The 17,121-nt window shown below is 37.6% G+C and overlaps 1 protein-coding gene across 2 annotated transcripts in view; it reads right to left on the bottom strand.

Moving 5' to 3' along the window:
- Positions 1–17,121, bottom strand: part of kazna (kazrin, periplakin interacting protein a) — an 814,799-nt gene that overhangs the window by 224,379 nt on the left and 573,299 nt on the right. For both annotated transcript variants that reach the window (XM_030138578.1, XM_030138577.1), the window contains exon 4: positions 13,604–13,711. In XM_030138578.1, coding sequence (XP_029994438.1) covers positions 13,604–13,711 — 108 coding nt within the window. The remainder of the gene's footprint in view (positions 1–13,603; positions 13,712–17,121) is intronic.

Genomic DNA, 17,121 nt, shown 5'->3' on the forward strand with positions numbered 1-17,121 from the left:
AAATAAGCTACAATACGCACAAGGGGCGGGGTTTGTTGTGCCTGGAACCACTTGTTTTTTTACGACTGAATCTGTGTTTTCAGACCAGAGTTAAAAATAAAAACTATGACAGATGAGGTCCTTTTTTATTTCTCCCACTAGAAACTCAATACTCTTCTGGAATTGTCCAGAACATTGTCCTCCTCTTTCCTTTTGCTACCTGGGACATATTGTTCTGAAAGTTCTCCTCACTGTGTGACAGAATAACAACCTAAGAGCTGCAACTGCACCAGGAAAAAGGCCAGTTTTGATTAAAAAAAAAAACAAAAACAAAAAAAACCCACATCAATGTATGTGCCACTGTCTTTTGTAGGGTCTTCATCATTTTAATATCGCCACATGCTCCTCCAAAACTTCTTTCCTGAGACTATTTTGCCCGTATTTCACCCAAGAACTAACAATCCGGAGAATATTTACCCATTTTTCAGAGTGACAGTGGAGGACGCCAGCAGCACTGACATAGAGTTAATGGAGTTGAGATAGGTCTGGATATACAAGACTGAACCACTTTACAGCAGACAGACATTTTCAATACTCATTTCTACTACTAGATGCTACCAGACAGGGTTTACACTACAAGTATGCAGCTTTGATGCATTTTGGGGACGACCTCTGCCAAATTCATGTCAAATCAATGTGACGAGTGTTGGAAATAATAACTGAGACCATCTGTAACACTGTCAGCCGAGCCAAACACCACAGTATAGCCGTAATCCTGAGCTAGAAGTCCAAGAAAACCTCCTTGGAACAAAGTGGACCCCTGGGAATCACCCTAAATTCCATCAGAACTTCACAGGAACCACACTCAGACCAGAGGTTGAACAGGCTTCAAATGCATCAAAGCAAGCGATAGAACCATGGAGAAGAACATATGGAAGAGCCAAAAGAGAGGAAGAGGTTAAAGTATGCAGAACTGGTGGTGGAGTGCCACAAATGGGTGAAGTATGGGAAAGGAGCTTTGTAGGTAGATCCCTGTGGAAAGCTTCCACCCTACTGGGCATCACTGGTACACAGGAAGGGAAAGCCACTGGTCAAACTTAACACAAAAAGCATGAAGATGATTGAGGAGCATTGAAAAACAATACTCGTTTCAAATACTAGTTGCTACTAGACAGGGTTTACACTACAATTATAAAGCTTTGATGCATTTGGCGACCACCTCAGCCAAATTCATGTCAAATCAATGTGACGAGTGTTGAAAGTAATAACAGAGACCATCAGCAACACTCAGCCATGCCAAACACGACAGTGTAGCACCACGTTCATGAAAGTTGATGAACACCCTAACCCGAAACTGGAAGTCCAACAAGACCTCCCTGGAACAGAGTGGACCCCAGGGAATAGACCCAAATTCCCTGAGAACTTCACAGGAACCAGACTCAGACTAGAGGTTGAACTGACTTCAAATGCATCAACGTAGATGATAGAACCATAGAGAAGAACATATGGAAGAGCCAAAAGAGAGGAAGAGGTTAAAGTATGCAGAACTGGTGTTGGAGTGCCACAAATGGGTGAAGTATGGGAAAGGGGCTTTGTAGGTAGATCCCTGTGGAAAGCTTCCACCCTACTGGGCATCACTGGTACACAGGAAGGGAAAGCCACTGGTCAAACTCAACACAAAAAGCATGAAGATGGTTGTGGAGCATTGAAAAACAACACTCATTTCCAATACTCGATGCTACTAGACATTGTTTACACTACAAGTTTAAAGCTTTCATGCATATTGGCGACCATCTCAGCCAAATCAATGTGACGAGTGCTGAAAGTAATAACAGAGACCATCTGCAACACTGTCAGCCAAGCCAAGCACCACAGTATAGCACCATGTTTGTGAAAGTTGATGAACACCCTAATCCTGAGCTGGAAGTCCAACAAGACCTCACTGGAACAGAGTGGACCCAAGGGAATAGACCCAAATTCCCTGAGAATTTCACAGGAACCAGACTCAGACTAGAGGTTGAACTGGCTTCAAATGCATCAACGTAGATGATAAAACCATGGAACACAAATCCGTAGTTTGGTGCAGTGCCACAAGTGAGTGTGGGAAAGGGGGTATGTAGGTAGATCCCTGTGGAAAGCTTCCATCCTACTGGGAGTCACTAGTACGCAGAAAAGGAAAGCCATTGGTCAAACACAATGTAACACAAAAAGCGTGAAGATGGTTGTGGACTCTACGGGCAAAAATATATCACTTGTGTAACCGTCAAGACCAGATCACTTAAGCAATTCCTATCTGACCCCTTTATGTAATTCCTATCTCACTAGGCAAACTTATATCCAAGGTTATAATAGTTTTGGATTTTTCATTATAGTTTAGTTTTATTTAGTTTTGACTTTTTTTTCTCGAATTCAGTTAGTTTTAATTCGCTTTTACAGCAGGTTTGCTCGTTTCTATTAGTTTTCGTTATTTTCTAAATGCTTAGTTTTAGTTTAGTTTTAGTTTGTTTGTTTTTTTATGTCTTTCATCTTCTTCGTCGTCGTATTCAAATAAACCCCAGACAGGACTCTGCTGCTTTCTCCAAACTTTAGTCTCCGTGTTTCCAGGTACAGTGGGGACCAGAAGACGACTGGAAACCACAAGTGACCACAAGGGACGAACCGTTAAATATCATATGGTGCCAGCAGCTAAAATTGCTTGAGGGAAATAAATCGATTTCATATCAATCCAGCATTGACAAAGATGAAAACAAAGGGAATTTTATCCATAATTTTTATATGTTTTAGTTAGTTTTGTAAGCACACAATACAGTTTCAGTTAGTTATCGTTTTTTTTCTTTTAATTATAGTTTTTATTTATTTCAGTTAACGAAAATGTTTTTACAATTCTAGTTTTTGTCATTTCGTTTTCGTTTTCATTAACGATAATAACCTTGCTTATATCACTTGTATAATTCTTGCCTAATTTCAAACCTCCTTACTGTATTCATATACAGGGGTTGGACAAAATAATGGAAACACCTTCACCTCAAGATGATAATGCCCCAATCCATACAGCTAGAATTGTTAAAGAATGGCATGAGGAACATTCTAATGAAGTTGAGCATCTCGTATGGCCGGCACAGTCCCCAGACCTCAACATTATTGAGCCTTTATGGTCAGTTTCAGAGATTCAAGTAAGACGTCAATTTCCACCGCCATCGTCTCTAAAAGAGTTGGAGGGTATTCTAACTGAAGAATGGCTTAAAATTCCTTTGGAAACAATTCACAAGTTGTTTGAATCAATACCTTGGAGAATTGAGGCTGTAATTGCCGCAAAAGGCGGACCTACACCATATTAAATTATATTTTGTTGATTTTTTAAGGTGTTTCCATTATTTTGTCCAACCCCTGTCGTTCCAACATACCGAACATTCTGCACTAAATTGCACAGCACATTCTCTGTTATCAAGAACAGTAGCCGCCGTGTGTATCAGCGAACACACACATTAAATCACCCCATCAATGTCTTCCTCCATACGAAGGGCCTCTGAACCCCTCATAGAGAACCCTTGATTATCTCATGATGTTCGACCACTTGTCAGCTGACTAAGGCTGTAATCTTGTTTTTGTCATTGTCCTATCCTCTTGTGTATATAAGGCTTCTTGTTCCATTCTCATGGACTCTCTCCTGTGACTCAGCCTTGTGCTCTCATTCAGGGGTGGGGGTTGGGGGCAATAACCTCACATGAAAGACCAGTTTTGTCTTTTGAGTTCTCTATTGATGGATTTTTCCACCACAGGACCAAACTGACAACAGGGCCTAATTAGGCCTGGAAGAAGATTTGTGAAGTTGAATGACCTGAAATACCTGACGACCCCAGGTATTTCCACTGAAGATGCACCACTAGATGTTTCTTATGAACAAAAATGTGGAGAACTTCAAAATTAACCAAAATGACAGTGGTAGCTCTAGCCAACTCTCCAGCCATCTAGGCCTCGGCTGCCCCAGATATACAGCTCTGGAAAAGAATAAGAGACCTCTGCAAAATGATCACACAGGTATGTGTTTGAGTAAAATGAACTTTTTTTTTTATTCTCTAAACTACCAACAACCTTTCTCCTAAATTTCACATAAAAATCTTGTTATTTAGAGCATGTATTTACAGAACACGACACATGGTCAAAATAACAAACAGATGCAGGTGTTTTCAGACCTCAAATAGTGCAAAGAAAACCAGTTCATATTCATTTCTAAACAACACAATACTAATGTTGGAACCTGGGAAAAGTTCACACATCAATATTTGGTGGAATAACCCTGATTTTCAATGACAGCTTTCATGTGTCTTGTCTATCCACCATTGCTGTTGGATGACTTTATGCAGCTCCTGGTTTAGAAATTCAAGAAGCTCAGACATGTTCCATGGCTTGTGACCATCCATGTTCCTCCAGAAGTTTTCACAGTGGGTTCAGGTCTGGAGATTGGACTGGGTCTTCATCTGGTGGTCCGTCATCCACACCTTTATTGACCTAGCTGAAGCCAGGAGCATTGTCCTGATAGAAGAACCAGTCCTCAGAGTTTGGGAACATTGTTAGAGAAGAAGTCCAGTAGTTTTACATCGTTATTTTTGGATCCCAATTACTTCTGCAGTACTAATAGCAGCGTTTTTGCCTATTGTAAGAAGATAGTGGTGGTCACAGTAGTGGTTTTTCTACTTCTCCTTCTTAAGTAAGACATGGATCAGCTGTTTATTCAGTAGAAAAAGGTGTGTTTGTGTTGGAATTCGACAGATACAGGATTGGAATGGCTGTCATACATGCAGACATGATGATTTCACAGGAAATTGCAGTGGTCTCTTAATTTTTCCCAGAGCTGAATATGATAATAAAATTGGTCAAAAATGATGCTAAATTATACATTATTTTACTGAAACATATGAAATACACCACAATCATGTACCTACGCTTCTGAAAACCAAGGAAAAACATTGCGTAATGTAACACATTGAAACTTTAAGAGCATCTTTTCAAATGAGTATAGCACTGCAGATTTACAATGAACCCATCAAACTGAACATTATCTTCAAAGTCATATTTCTTCCCCGGTACTAAACAGATAGAAAAACAAAACCCTGGGCTATATGTTAAAGGGCCATTGAGTTTCAGAACCATCAAGGCCAGTGAAATAGCTATCAGCTAAGACGGCAATAATATCTTGAATGAACTAATATAAATGATAATTTAGGGAAAAAATGTGTTCAAGTGCTGGTTGAATTTCAAAAAGATTCACAATGTGGGAAAAAAAAAAAGAGCTTAGAATACCAAACACTTCAGTCTGGTTTGGTCCTCTACATTCAGCCTGTTACAAACCGGTCTGTTTACCAGGGTCAAAGTGTCACCATTATACAGAAATCCTTCAACATATACTTCTATTGATTGCATACATGTTTGTATAAGCACCATCATGCACTCATTGTTTGTTTTATCTGCGGTCGCTGCAGAGCCTCTGCTGTGCTTGGAGCTTCAGAAATGCAGCTTGTGAAGAGGCCACTGCAGTGTATGATCAATAAAAGAGCTTTGCAGCTGAAACACCGCTGGATTCAGAAAACAGTAACTGTGCAACTGAGAAATGCTGTTAAAATAGTCGCACTCCTATTTGTAGCCGCAACAGGAAACATTTCACAAATTAATGCGTGTTTTCGGCCTGATCACAATCAAGGGTACCAGAAAGGGTGCACATATAGATAAAAAATAATAATGCTCTATCAAAAAAATCAGACAGGCCATTTTATTTGTCTGATATTTCTCTTTTAAAGTCCAAAATATTTTTGTATTATAGTGTCTACTAAAAATTTTGCAGGCTTGTACCCCTGTCAAATCAGAAATTATTGGGTGTACGGCCACTCCAGCCTAATAGCCTCCATATTTAATGCCTACAAAGATATACAAATGTTTCAGCATTCAGGATAATCATGCATTGTTTATTGCATAGATGTTGTGTCCAAAGCATACGTGCTGAAAAAGTCCATATATTGACAGAAACGGTAAAATTAGACCCACATATTTTGAATATGGTGTACGGACACTACTTGGTGTACGGACTCTATAAGACTGGAATGGAAATCTGGTTTACCACATGGTCGCATCTCTGTTAGATCTGTAACTAAGTCTGTCTGGTACAGGAGTAAATAAACACTTGTGAAAAAAGTTATAACAATATATCTATAAGGCATATACGCCATATTATTGATGGAAGTATATTGGTGCAGGACACAGTGTTATAAAAACAGCTTTGTTCCTGTCGCCGTCACTGAGCTCAATAAGAAATAGTGACATTGCGCTGTACTAACTTATTTAGTTATTTATTCCATTTCTTTGCTCTATTTATTATTATTGAGACTTCAATTTTTATTTTTTTTTTAATTTTATTTTTTTTTTAATTGTATGTTCTTATTCTGGTTTTTGTCCCGGATTGTTTTTATCTATTCTGGTTTTTATTGTGTTTTATTGCATCTTGTTTTTATTTATTTGATCTTACCTATTTTAATTACTTATCCATGCTGCTATACCGATGAATGGTGGAACACTGAGCACTTTTGTTTTTGTCCTGTCTTTTTGTCCTGTCTGTAAACGTGATCAAGTGCCTGTCCTGCATGTTTAATGTATGTGCTGTTGTAATGCCAAGGCAATCACCTAGACTGCAAAACAAATCTACCTACGGGTATAAATAAAGTAACCTTGACCTTGACCTTGTGTACGGACACTACATGAATTTTGGTGAACGACGCGCCATTGAAAACATGCGGTTTGACGTAAACATCCATTTGCCACATTGTTCGCAAATTTTCTGCAGCCAGGGAGCATACCAAAATCTGACTAGTTGTACATATTTAGTCATAATAATACTGAAATAACAGGTTCCCATTCTATTATTACAATTAAAGGGCTGTAAAAGAAGGGTTTTCAGAACAAAATGGTTGATTGTCTTAATACTGAAAATAAGAATTGATAATCAAACAGCTGTTCAACAAAAATGATCAATAAAGGAGTTGAGTAGTAATTATTTATTGTCCTACAAAACATGTACAATAATTTTGCTCTCTTATAACAATAAAATTGTGCATGTTTTCACACTCATTGGGTCGCCATTTTATTTTTTATCCGATTTTCTTCAAATTTGGAGGATTGCGAGATCTAGTAATAAGATGGCCAAAGAAACATTTTGGGAATGGTTTTGGGGGGATCTTTTTGCAATACTGATTAATAACTAATGCAAATATACTTGTACAACTTGATTGCTATCAGGCCGTTTAATAGCATTTACATTCAGTCTTCCAGCGTCTTCTGTGATTTTATTAACTGGATACGACTTAATGAACTGGGCTCTGATCGGCGCCGTGAATCCATACAACATTTACACTGCAACACTAACTGATGACTGACTTGCACTGCTGAGAACTGACAGTTGCATCACAACATCGACAGACGCTAATAGGCGAGAGGGGAGAACTGGCAGCCCAACAAACCCCGAAAGCAGGATGCTCTAATGAGGAAAGAGACCCCGGGGGTTGCCGTAGCGACACGAAGCATCCATACGGGATCTGGCGCCCGTTCAAGATCCACAATCCGCGAGAGATGCTTTTGTACCGGCGCCATCGTTGCCTGCTTTGATCCTCTCTACAAATCTCCAGGTCCGTAAAAAAAAAAAAGAGAAAAGAAGCTTTTGTCATGAAAAAGCTGGAACACGGAGACAGAACTCAGAAAAGCGACTTTCACTGCGTTTGAGTGAGGAGCTGACGATGACCCGTCTGACCACACAGTCGGATAAAAGCCATGGAATAAATAGTGTTAGAAGTTTTTTTGGTGCCCTCCGGGACGACTCATAGTGACGCAACGGACTGAAAACTCAGAAGAAGAGCTGCAATATAAGAACTGTAGAGCCTCATGGTTTTAACTGGTGATTGGCTCATATTGTGCAGAAGCATCGAGATAAAACGTCAATCAATAGCATATTATAAAAGGATTAAAGGGGTCATATTTTGCTAAACCCACTTTTATTAGTCTTTGGTTCATTTTTTATTTGTGTATTTGGACCCTAATAGTTCATAAAGTTTGAATTTGAACCCTCCAGGTGCTGCAAAGCTATCTTTATGTTCATTTTGGAAAAAATCAAGCAGATTTCTACAACCTGTTTTCATTCCTGCTTAATTTGTTGCGTCTATAACTGAGTTACATCATGACATTTGCACATATAAGGTCAAGACTTCCGACGAACATTTCTCAGAGTACGACTTAATTGTTTGTCAGCAGCAGCGGTTGTAGTAAAAACTTATGGAGAGAAATTTGTTTTTTTATTCATCAATCAAAATGAATGGATTTGCAATTAAAAAGAATAGATTTGCAACCAAAAAAGAGATTTGAGAGCAAAAGACAGTAAGTGTCAATCCAAAAAAAAGATCATTTTGCTTATAAATCAGTCCTCATTGCTTGTGAGTTCAAAAGTTTGGCTTGAAAATCACTCCTCTTTGTTTGCAACTTCAAAAGTTTTGCTGGCAAATTTAACTGCACTTGATGGGCGTGGTCTACGCCGATGGATGACAGAAGAGTTTCTATTGGTGGGTTTGTCCTGGCTCCAGCACCAGCTCCAGCTTCTGCCTTAAACCCACTTCTCCGTTGTGTTATGTTGCTGGGAGGTCAGTTGATACTCTTTGAAATTTAAATGGAGGATTCTGTCGGGTTTCTGTTGGCTTAGAGTCTGGTTTTGACCAACTCTATATACAAAGTGTCATGAGATAACTTTTTTGTTGCGATCTGGTGCTATATACAGGGTGGGGAAGCAGAATTTACAATGAACATTTAGTTGTTTTTTCTCAGCAGGCACTACGTCAATTGTTTTGAAACCAAACATATATTGATGTCATAATCATACCTAACACTATTATCCATACCTTTTCAGAAACTTTTGCCCATATGAGTAATCAGGAAAGCAAACGTCAAAGAGTGTGTGATTTGCTGAATGCACTCGTCACACCAAAGGAGATTTCAAAAATAGTTGGAGTGTCCATAAAGACTGTTTATAATGGAAAGAAGAGAATGACTATGAGCAAAACTATCAGGAGAAAGTCTGGAAGTGGAACAAGCAACAAAAAACGTACCAAAGCTTTTATTAAAGCTCTCAAATCCAAAATCCTAAAGGATCCAACCAAATCCATGAGAAAAATGGCAATTGAACTTGAGGTAGACAACAAGACCGTTAGAAGTGCAGTAAAATAGGATTTGAAGTTAAAATCTTCCACAAGAACACCAAAACACTTGTTGACAACAGCAACAAATCCAACTTTAGCAATTTTTGGGAATCATGTTTATGGCCGCCTTCTAGCCCAGATCTAAACCCTCTGGATTCTGCTATTTGGGGCGTTTTAGAACATGCTACCAATAGAACATCACACAGCAATGTCGACTTTCTTAAAGATACTATTAAAGAAGAATGGGAGAAGTTGTCACCCGAATATTTGAGGAACACTTGCGCAAGTTTCAGGAAGCGTGTGAAGGCAGTTATTGAGAAAGAAGGAGGACACATAGAATAAAAACATTTTCTATTATGTCAGTTTTCTTGTGGCAAATAAATTCTCATGACTTTCAATAAACTAACTGGTCATACACTGTCTTTCAATCCCTGCCTCAAAATATTGTAAATTTTGCTTCCCCACCCTGTAAATAAAATTTGATTGAGTGATTTCATTGGTTTTCCCCTGTAAGTCGCTTTGGAAAAAAGTGTCTGCCAAATGCATAAACATAAACATAAACATAAATGTGTCCCATAAGAAACGAATTACACTAAATATCGTCGGTTACAGCCTGTACATTCACAGCCTGAGCAGAGTACGGAATGAGTGCGTGAGTTACAGGGAGGAGTGGAGAGACAGCGGGTGGAGGGGGGTTCCACAGGACACCTGGACCACAGGTGGTACCAGGTGCCATGGTGCAGAAAGAAAAATAATGACAGAGTGGCATAGGAGCCCAGAGGATATAAACAAACAACTGAGAGAAGCAATCAGGTCAGCAATTCTTCTGAACGATTATCATTTTCCAGCACGACGTTTTCTGGTTTTCCCTATGTCGCGTCCCGACCGGATCCGAGCTCACCTCGGACCCGGTCCCGGTGTAACAGAGTTAAGGTATATAGTGTAGGATTCCACTTGCCATTGCTGACTTTTGTTGTGTTAATTCCAATTTTATTTTGGGGACATGAACCCCACACCCCTGCAAACTGGGGTCGTGCACCCCAGGAGATAGCAGCAGTTTTGTCGTTCTCTCCTGGTGAGTGCGTGCATATTGGTCCTGTCTTTATTTTACATTTTTTAAATTTTCTTTATGTCATATTTGAATAGGTGTTGTGTGCCGTTGTGTTGGTGTCATGATTGGCTTTCTGTTGAGTATGTTTTTTTTTTTAATTGCAATGTTCTTTGTGTATGTTCGTGGAGTTAGCTAACTGTGATTTTTATTTTTATTTTTTTTATTTTTAGCCTCAGGACGGACTGCAGGGTTTTCATTTAACGTATGTTTTTTTTTTTTTTTTATATGTGTGCCAGGTATGTATTTTATTTACTTTATATTTACAATGTTAGTTAAAAATGTCGTTCTCTCCTGCCTCAAGACGGACTGCAGGGTTTTCATTTAACGTATGTTTTTTTTTTTTTTTATATGTGTGCCAGGTATGTATTTTATTTACTTTATATTTACAATGTTAGTTAAAATGTCATTCTCTCCTGCCTCAGGACGGACTGCAGGGTTTTCATTTAACGTATGTTTTTTTTTTTTTTATATGTGTGCCAGGTATGTATTTTATTTACTTTATATTTACAATGTTAGTTAAAAATGTCGTTCTCTCCTGCCTCAAGATGGACTGCAGGGTTTTCATTTAACGTATGTTTTTTTTTTTTTGCATGTGTGCCAGAATAAACTGGAGAATGAGAAAAAAAAAGGGTTGTGTGGAAAAAACTCTTTGGCAATGCATCTGTACAGCCGCTACACCGGCACACCTCAGACCCGGTCTGAGCGCACCATGGACCCAGTCCCGGCGCACCTCGGGCCTGGTCCCAGCACACCTCAGACTGGGTCCGAGCGCACCATGGGGTAAAGGCTCCAGTTTCAAAGACCTGGAATTTTCGGTCAATGATTTAATGGTTCAGGCTTTACAGGGTTAAAGTGCAAAACGACTGTATAAAAATATCACACAAAATTATACTGAAAATATGTACTGGAAAATATTAACAATATACAAAAACTACAAAGATCAAATACTAAAATATACAAATACTACTAAAATACTACTATAAAACTATATTACAGAGTTAGCATGAAGCTAAGCTAATGTCCACACTGATACAATAGCACTATTTAACAATATGGAACGTACAAATCATTCCATACCAGATCAGAAAACCCTCTCTGTGAAAATGAAGCTATGTTCAATAAAATTATTAAAAAATGATGACAGAATATAACACCTTTTAAATTTCCTGCATTTTAAGCTAGTTCAAGGAAAAACATACGGTCAACATGTGGGATTTTTAGCTAAAACGCCACATTTTAGGAAAAAAATACAAACAACTTCTAATATAGAACAAATATACTCAGGATAAAATTAACTCATTAAGCAGCAAAGTCACAATATTGCACCAAGCGACATAACTGAATGAAACAGACAGCTTTTTGACATCTTGATAGAAAAAAATGATCATTAAAAAGAAACAAACAAAATGGTTCAGGCTTTACAGAGTTAAGGGTCATTCCATACCAGATCAGAAAACCCTCTCTGTGAAAATGAAGCTATGTTCAATAAAATTATTAAATGATGAAGACGGAACATAACACCTTTACTGTTTCCGATGTTTTAAGCTAGTTCAAGGACAAACATACAGTCAACATGTGGGATTTTTAGCTGAAAAGCCACATTTTAGGGAATAAAATACAAACAACCTCTAATATAAAACTAAAATACTCAGGATAATATTAACTCATTATAAGCAGTAAAGTCACAATATTGCACCAAGTGACATAACTGAATGAAACAGACAGCTTTTTGACATCTTGATAGAAAAAAAAGATCATTAAAAAGAAACAAACACAGTGGTTCAGGCTTTACAGGGTTAAGAGTCATTCTGTACCAGATCACAAAACCCTCTCTGTTAAAATAAAGCTACATTCACTAAAATTATTAACCTGTTTAACCCTGGCCATATTTTCAGGGGAAAAACGCCTAAAAAGACATACCCAAAGTAAATGAAGAATTACTTATAATACTTATAATAATAAGGTAAATATGGATGTTCTTGGCATCTATGGACATTTACAGACCTCACAGAATCTATTCCCATTGTCTAAAATATTGTATCTATTACTTTGCCTGAGTAAACTGTAAAAAACTAAGAGAGAAATTAGAATTTTTTATCCTCGCCTGTTTTTTTTTTTTTTTTTTTTTCGGCTGGATTGACGATGACATGCACAAATGAATTGTTCGTGTCGGAGATTTTTAATCGTGTATATTTCACCCCACAAAGATTAAAAATGATGTTTGAACATTAAAGTTTGCACTAAAATACACTTTTGATGTACTTTTATTAACATTAGGGTCTAAACTTTGAGCAAAAGTTGAAAAAAACATCCATTGTCCTGATTTATTATATTTTTATAGTAGATGAATATTAATCTAATTTTTTCGGCCCGCGGGTGGGCTGATAGGGCTAAAGGGGTTAAATGATGAAGACGGAACATAACACCTTTACTGTTTCTTACGTTTTAAGCTAGTTGAAGGAAAAACATACAGTAAACGTGGGATTTTTAGCTAAAAAGCCACAATTTAGGAAAAAAAAAATACAAACAACTTCTAATGTAGAACCAAAATACTCAGGATAATATTAACTCATTAAGCAGCAAAGTCACAATATTGCAGCAAGGAGCATAACTGAATGAAACAGACAGCTTTTTGACATCTTGAAATCAAAAATGATCATTTAAAAACAAACTAGAAAAGCACTGGCAGAGCGCAGACCACCGCCAAGGCAGATCAGTCCCGCCCCGATCACCACCAAAATATAATCATTTATTCCTTGTTCCAGTATCAACATTCCCTGAAAATGTCATCAAAATCCTTTCATAACTTTTTAAGTTATCTTGTGAACAGACAAACAAACAAACAAACTTCGGCATCTACAGGGTTAATATCGCACAAAAGCAACATTTGGTCACAAGAAAGTGATGAATTCCTGTAGATATTTGGGTATAAATATAAATAAAACCATCAAAAGCTGCTTCCATGATCACCTGGTACAACTTATCTGTAGGAATTCCGTTTCAGTCCACATTTCAACAAAATTCTGTGAAAAATTAGCGATTAATATGGCTTTGGAAACACAAACTACTGATGGAATTCAACTCTTATCATCAAACTACGGCAACTAAAAAAATATTTCATGTACAGTTTTAAGCTCATGAGTTTACCTTAAGTTTGTCATGAAACTCCTGGATCTGAACCCTAAACTCGATGAACCAGATGGGTCAGACTGACTCTGCTGTGTGTTGGTGACTGTGCGACTTCGTGTTGATGTTTCGAAGTCTTTTGTAAACAGGACTGAGGTCTTACCTTTGTCCAGGGAGGCGTCTGGAGAGTTAAAGTCCATCAGACTGCTGACTTCAGTTTTGTAACAGAGGTCAGTGGTCGACGGTTTCTGCCTTTGGTGAGGAGACGGATCTGGAGGAAAGAAGAACAACAGCAGGGTTTAGCTTCAAGTTAGCAAAATGGGATTCAAAACTAGAGTCAAGGAAAAAAGAAACGCACCATTTTCATTTTCTCAATTTTTCAGAAATATGACAGTTACTGGAAAATTGCAAACTACAATGAGTTCAGTACTATTCTGAGTCCAAATGAAATGATTGTTTTCCTGGTTCTGGTTGATTGATTTTGATTAGCAATAAGAACTGTATTTGTGTATTCTTCATCCATGTCTGCTCATGAGTCAAACTCACAGATGAATTGGACCTCTCCTCAATTGTGCACAACCATTCCCTATAAAAAGACACCAAAGTGGAGCAAAAACACATTTGTCCACAATGCCATGACTACTGCAACCGGAGAGGTAGTTGAAAGTTAGTTAGTTGAAAAGGATAGGCAAAAAAATAAACTTTTGCATCTAGCCTATTCCTTTTTTTTTTTTTTTTTTGTATGTTTATTACGATTAATGTACTGAGTACAATGACTGATGTTAAACCAAAAATAAATATATTCATTCATTTGTGATAATTTATGTAGAGAAATTATTTGGTCATACATTTTTTGTTATTCATAGTCATTACCTCTGCCAAGGAGGTTATGTTTTTGTCAGGGTTTGTTTGTTTGTCTGTTTGTTTGTTTGTTTGTTTGTCTATCCGTTAGTGTGCAACATAACTCAAAAAGTTATGGACAGATTTGGATGAAATTTTCAGGGTTTGTTGGAAATAGGATAAGGAAGAAATTATTAAATTTTGGTGATGATCGGGGGTGGGGGGGCCCACGGGGCGGGGGTGCAGACCAGAAAATTTCATCAAAATCTGTCCATAACTTTTTGAGTTATGTTCCACACTAACGGACAGACAAACAAACAGACAGACAAACAAACCCTAGCAAAAACATAACCTCCTTGGCGTGGGGGGGCCCACGGGGGGGGGGCCACTGATCAGCCTTGGCGGAGGTCTGCGCTCTCCGAGTGCTTCTAGTTCCTAAAAGCCATAACAGACGCAACTAGAAGCACTCGGAGAGCGCAGACCTCCGCCAAGGCTGATCAGTGGGCCCCCCCGTGGGCCCCCCCGTGGGCCCCCCCACCCCCGATCACCCCCATTGATCGGTTAATTGGTCAATAATTAAGCGAGATATTGGGAAACGAAAATTTTGGCCCCATTTACCACAATGTTAATGAAAATTTCAAAGTGATCCAGAATCCAGGATTTCTTCCGGATCACCCCCAAAAGTTAATCATTTCTTCCTTATCACATTTCTAACAAACCCTGAAAATTTCATCAAAATCTGTCCATAACTTTTTGAGTTATGTTGCACACTAACGGACAGACAAACAAACAAACAAACAAACCCTGGCAAAAACATAACCTCCTTGGCGGAGGTAAAAATTCAATGCATCACACATTCTGTGGTTCAGATCCAGCCGCCTGTGATTCTACACAGGACCAGTAGGTGGTTTCATGTGCACATGAAGCTTCGAGAAATGAACCCTTTTCTCGAATCAATTGGCTCAAGTGGTTCGATGCCTCATGAAGCTTCATTTCACCATCACTACAAATAAGGTTGAATTGGGTCTTTAATTATGATAAATTCTATATTTTGAGATTTTGTTCCTCATTATGTTTTTCCTTCACTTACCATTGTGCTTCCTGGTTCTGGGAAGTGGGAAAGGACCTGAAGGGAGCATCAGGCTGCCTTTTATAGTGCCTGAGTTAAAGGGGGAAATTAAGCTCAGCCTGTCGTCCTGCACCGTACCAGGTTGTCTGAGTATTAAAAGAGGGTGTGTAAATTCTATAAGTAATTAGATGACTCCTTTGATGTGAGTTTAAAACACATAAATTGTTTTGTGATATAAATATGGAAAATAATATGTAGTGAGATGAAATGTTTAATTAGTTCCAATTACAAATGGTATGGTCCAGTGGGAGGGGTGTTGAGCCGCATTATGTAATAAATTCCCATTATGTAATAAAAGTTCAAAATGTAAGAAGAATGTCCCGTCATCTTGTAATAAAGCCGCATTATGTGATAACCTGACACATTTTGTAATAAACTACGTTAACGCATTATATAGTAAATTTTTTCACATTATGTAGTAAGTTATTACAATTTGAGAAATTTATTACAAAATGCACTTGACACATTTTTATTTTTTTAAAAATGTAATAACATGGTTCATGATGTAATAACAATCCAAATTAATATAATTTCAGAGCAATTAAGAAGAAATTAGTCACAGGGGCTACAGGTAATGGAATCAGAACTTTAACCACACAGTTTAAAGATTAATTTAGAACATTGTTATTATATTGCCGTCAGTTGTTTCTGGTACAGTATCTTATGATCTTGGAAAAATGTTCCTTGACACCCTCAGATTGAACAGCAAACATTTATTGTGTGTTTTGTCGATTAATGTCACAGAGATAAGCTCCAGTCCATTTTCCTGAAAATAAAAATGTGTCGAGTGCATTTTGTAATGAATTTCTCAAATTGTAATAACTTACTACGTAATGCGAAAAAATGTACTACATAATGCATTGAGGTAGTTTATAACAAAATGTGTCAGTTTATTACATAATGCGGCTTAATTACAAGATGACGTGACATTCTTATTACATTTTGAACTTTTATTACATAATGCGACTCAACAAGGGGCCTAGCCTTTAAATGGAGGGGTTCTGACATTCCTTATGGCACTTAGAGAAGGGCTGTGCAGACCTGTGTTATTTTTTTGTTGTTATTGTCATTATTTGCTTATTTCCTTGGATGCACTTAAGGGCAATAAAGCTCTTCACCTTTTTTTTTTTTTTTTTGAATCAAATGGACTTTGTCTTGTTGTTTTTGTTATAGTTTTAAGGTCAAATTAGACCCTTTCCAGGCAGCCTTTTGGCAACCGACCCTCACTTCAGGTCTAAGTGTGACATGCAGAAAGAAGTGCTTTACAATAAAATCAGAATAAAATACATTAGCAAAAAAAGAAAAAAATATATAGCTAAACAGACACAGGCATAAAAAAAAAAAAAAATAATAAAAGCAAACTGTCATAAAACCCACCCCTGACTAAAAGCCTGTTGAAATAAGAACTTCAGCTGCTTTTGAAAACACTCAGTCGAGCTTAAAGTGTGAAGTTTCTTGTTATTGAAAAAAATTATGAGATAATAATAATAAAGCATCTTCTAAACTGGCAGAGCAAAACAAGAGCAAATATCAAAACGACTGCAATATATTAGTCATTTTGAAATATTTGACACAGATGCTATCCACAAAATAGTAGCACAGGACATAGATGTAATATTACTTTTCATCAGTTTCCATCAAATTAGAAAAGAAAGACTTTTTTTGGATGAAGCGCAAATAAGAGAGTTTTTAATATATATTTAGAGGAGTCA

The sequence above is a fragment of the Sphaeramia orbicularis genome, chromosome 7, assembly GCF_902148855.1.
Source record: "Sphaeramia orbicularis chromosome 7, fSphaOr1.1, whole genome shotgun sequence".
In the NCBI taxonomy this organism is placed as follows: domain Eukaryota; kingdom Metazoa; phylum Chordata; class Actinopteri; order Kurtiformes; family Apogonidae; genus Sphaeramia; species Sphaeramia orbicularis.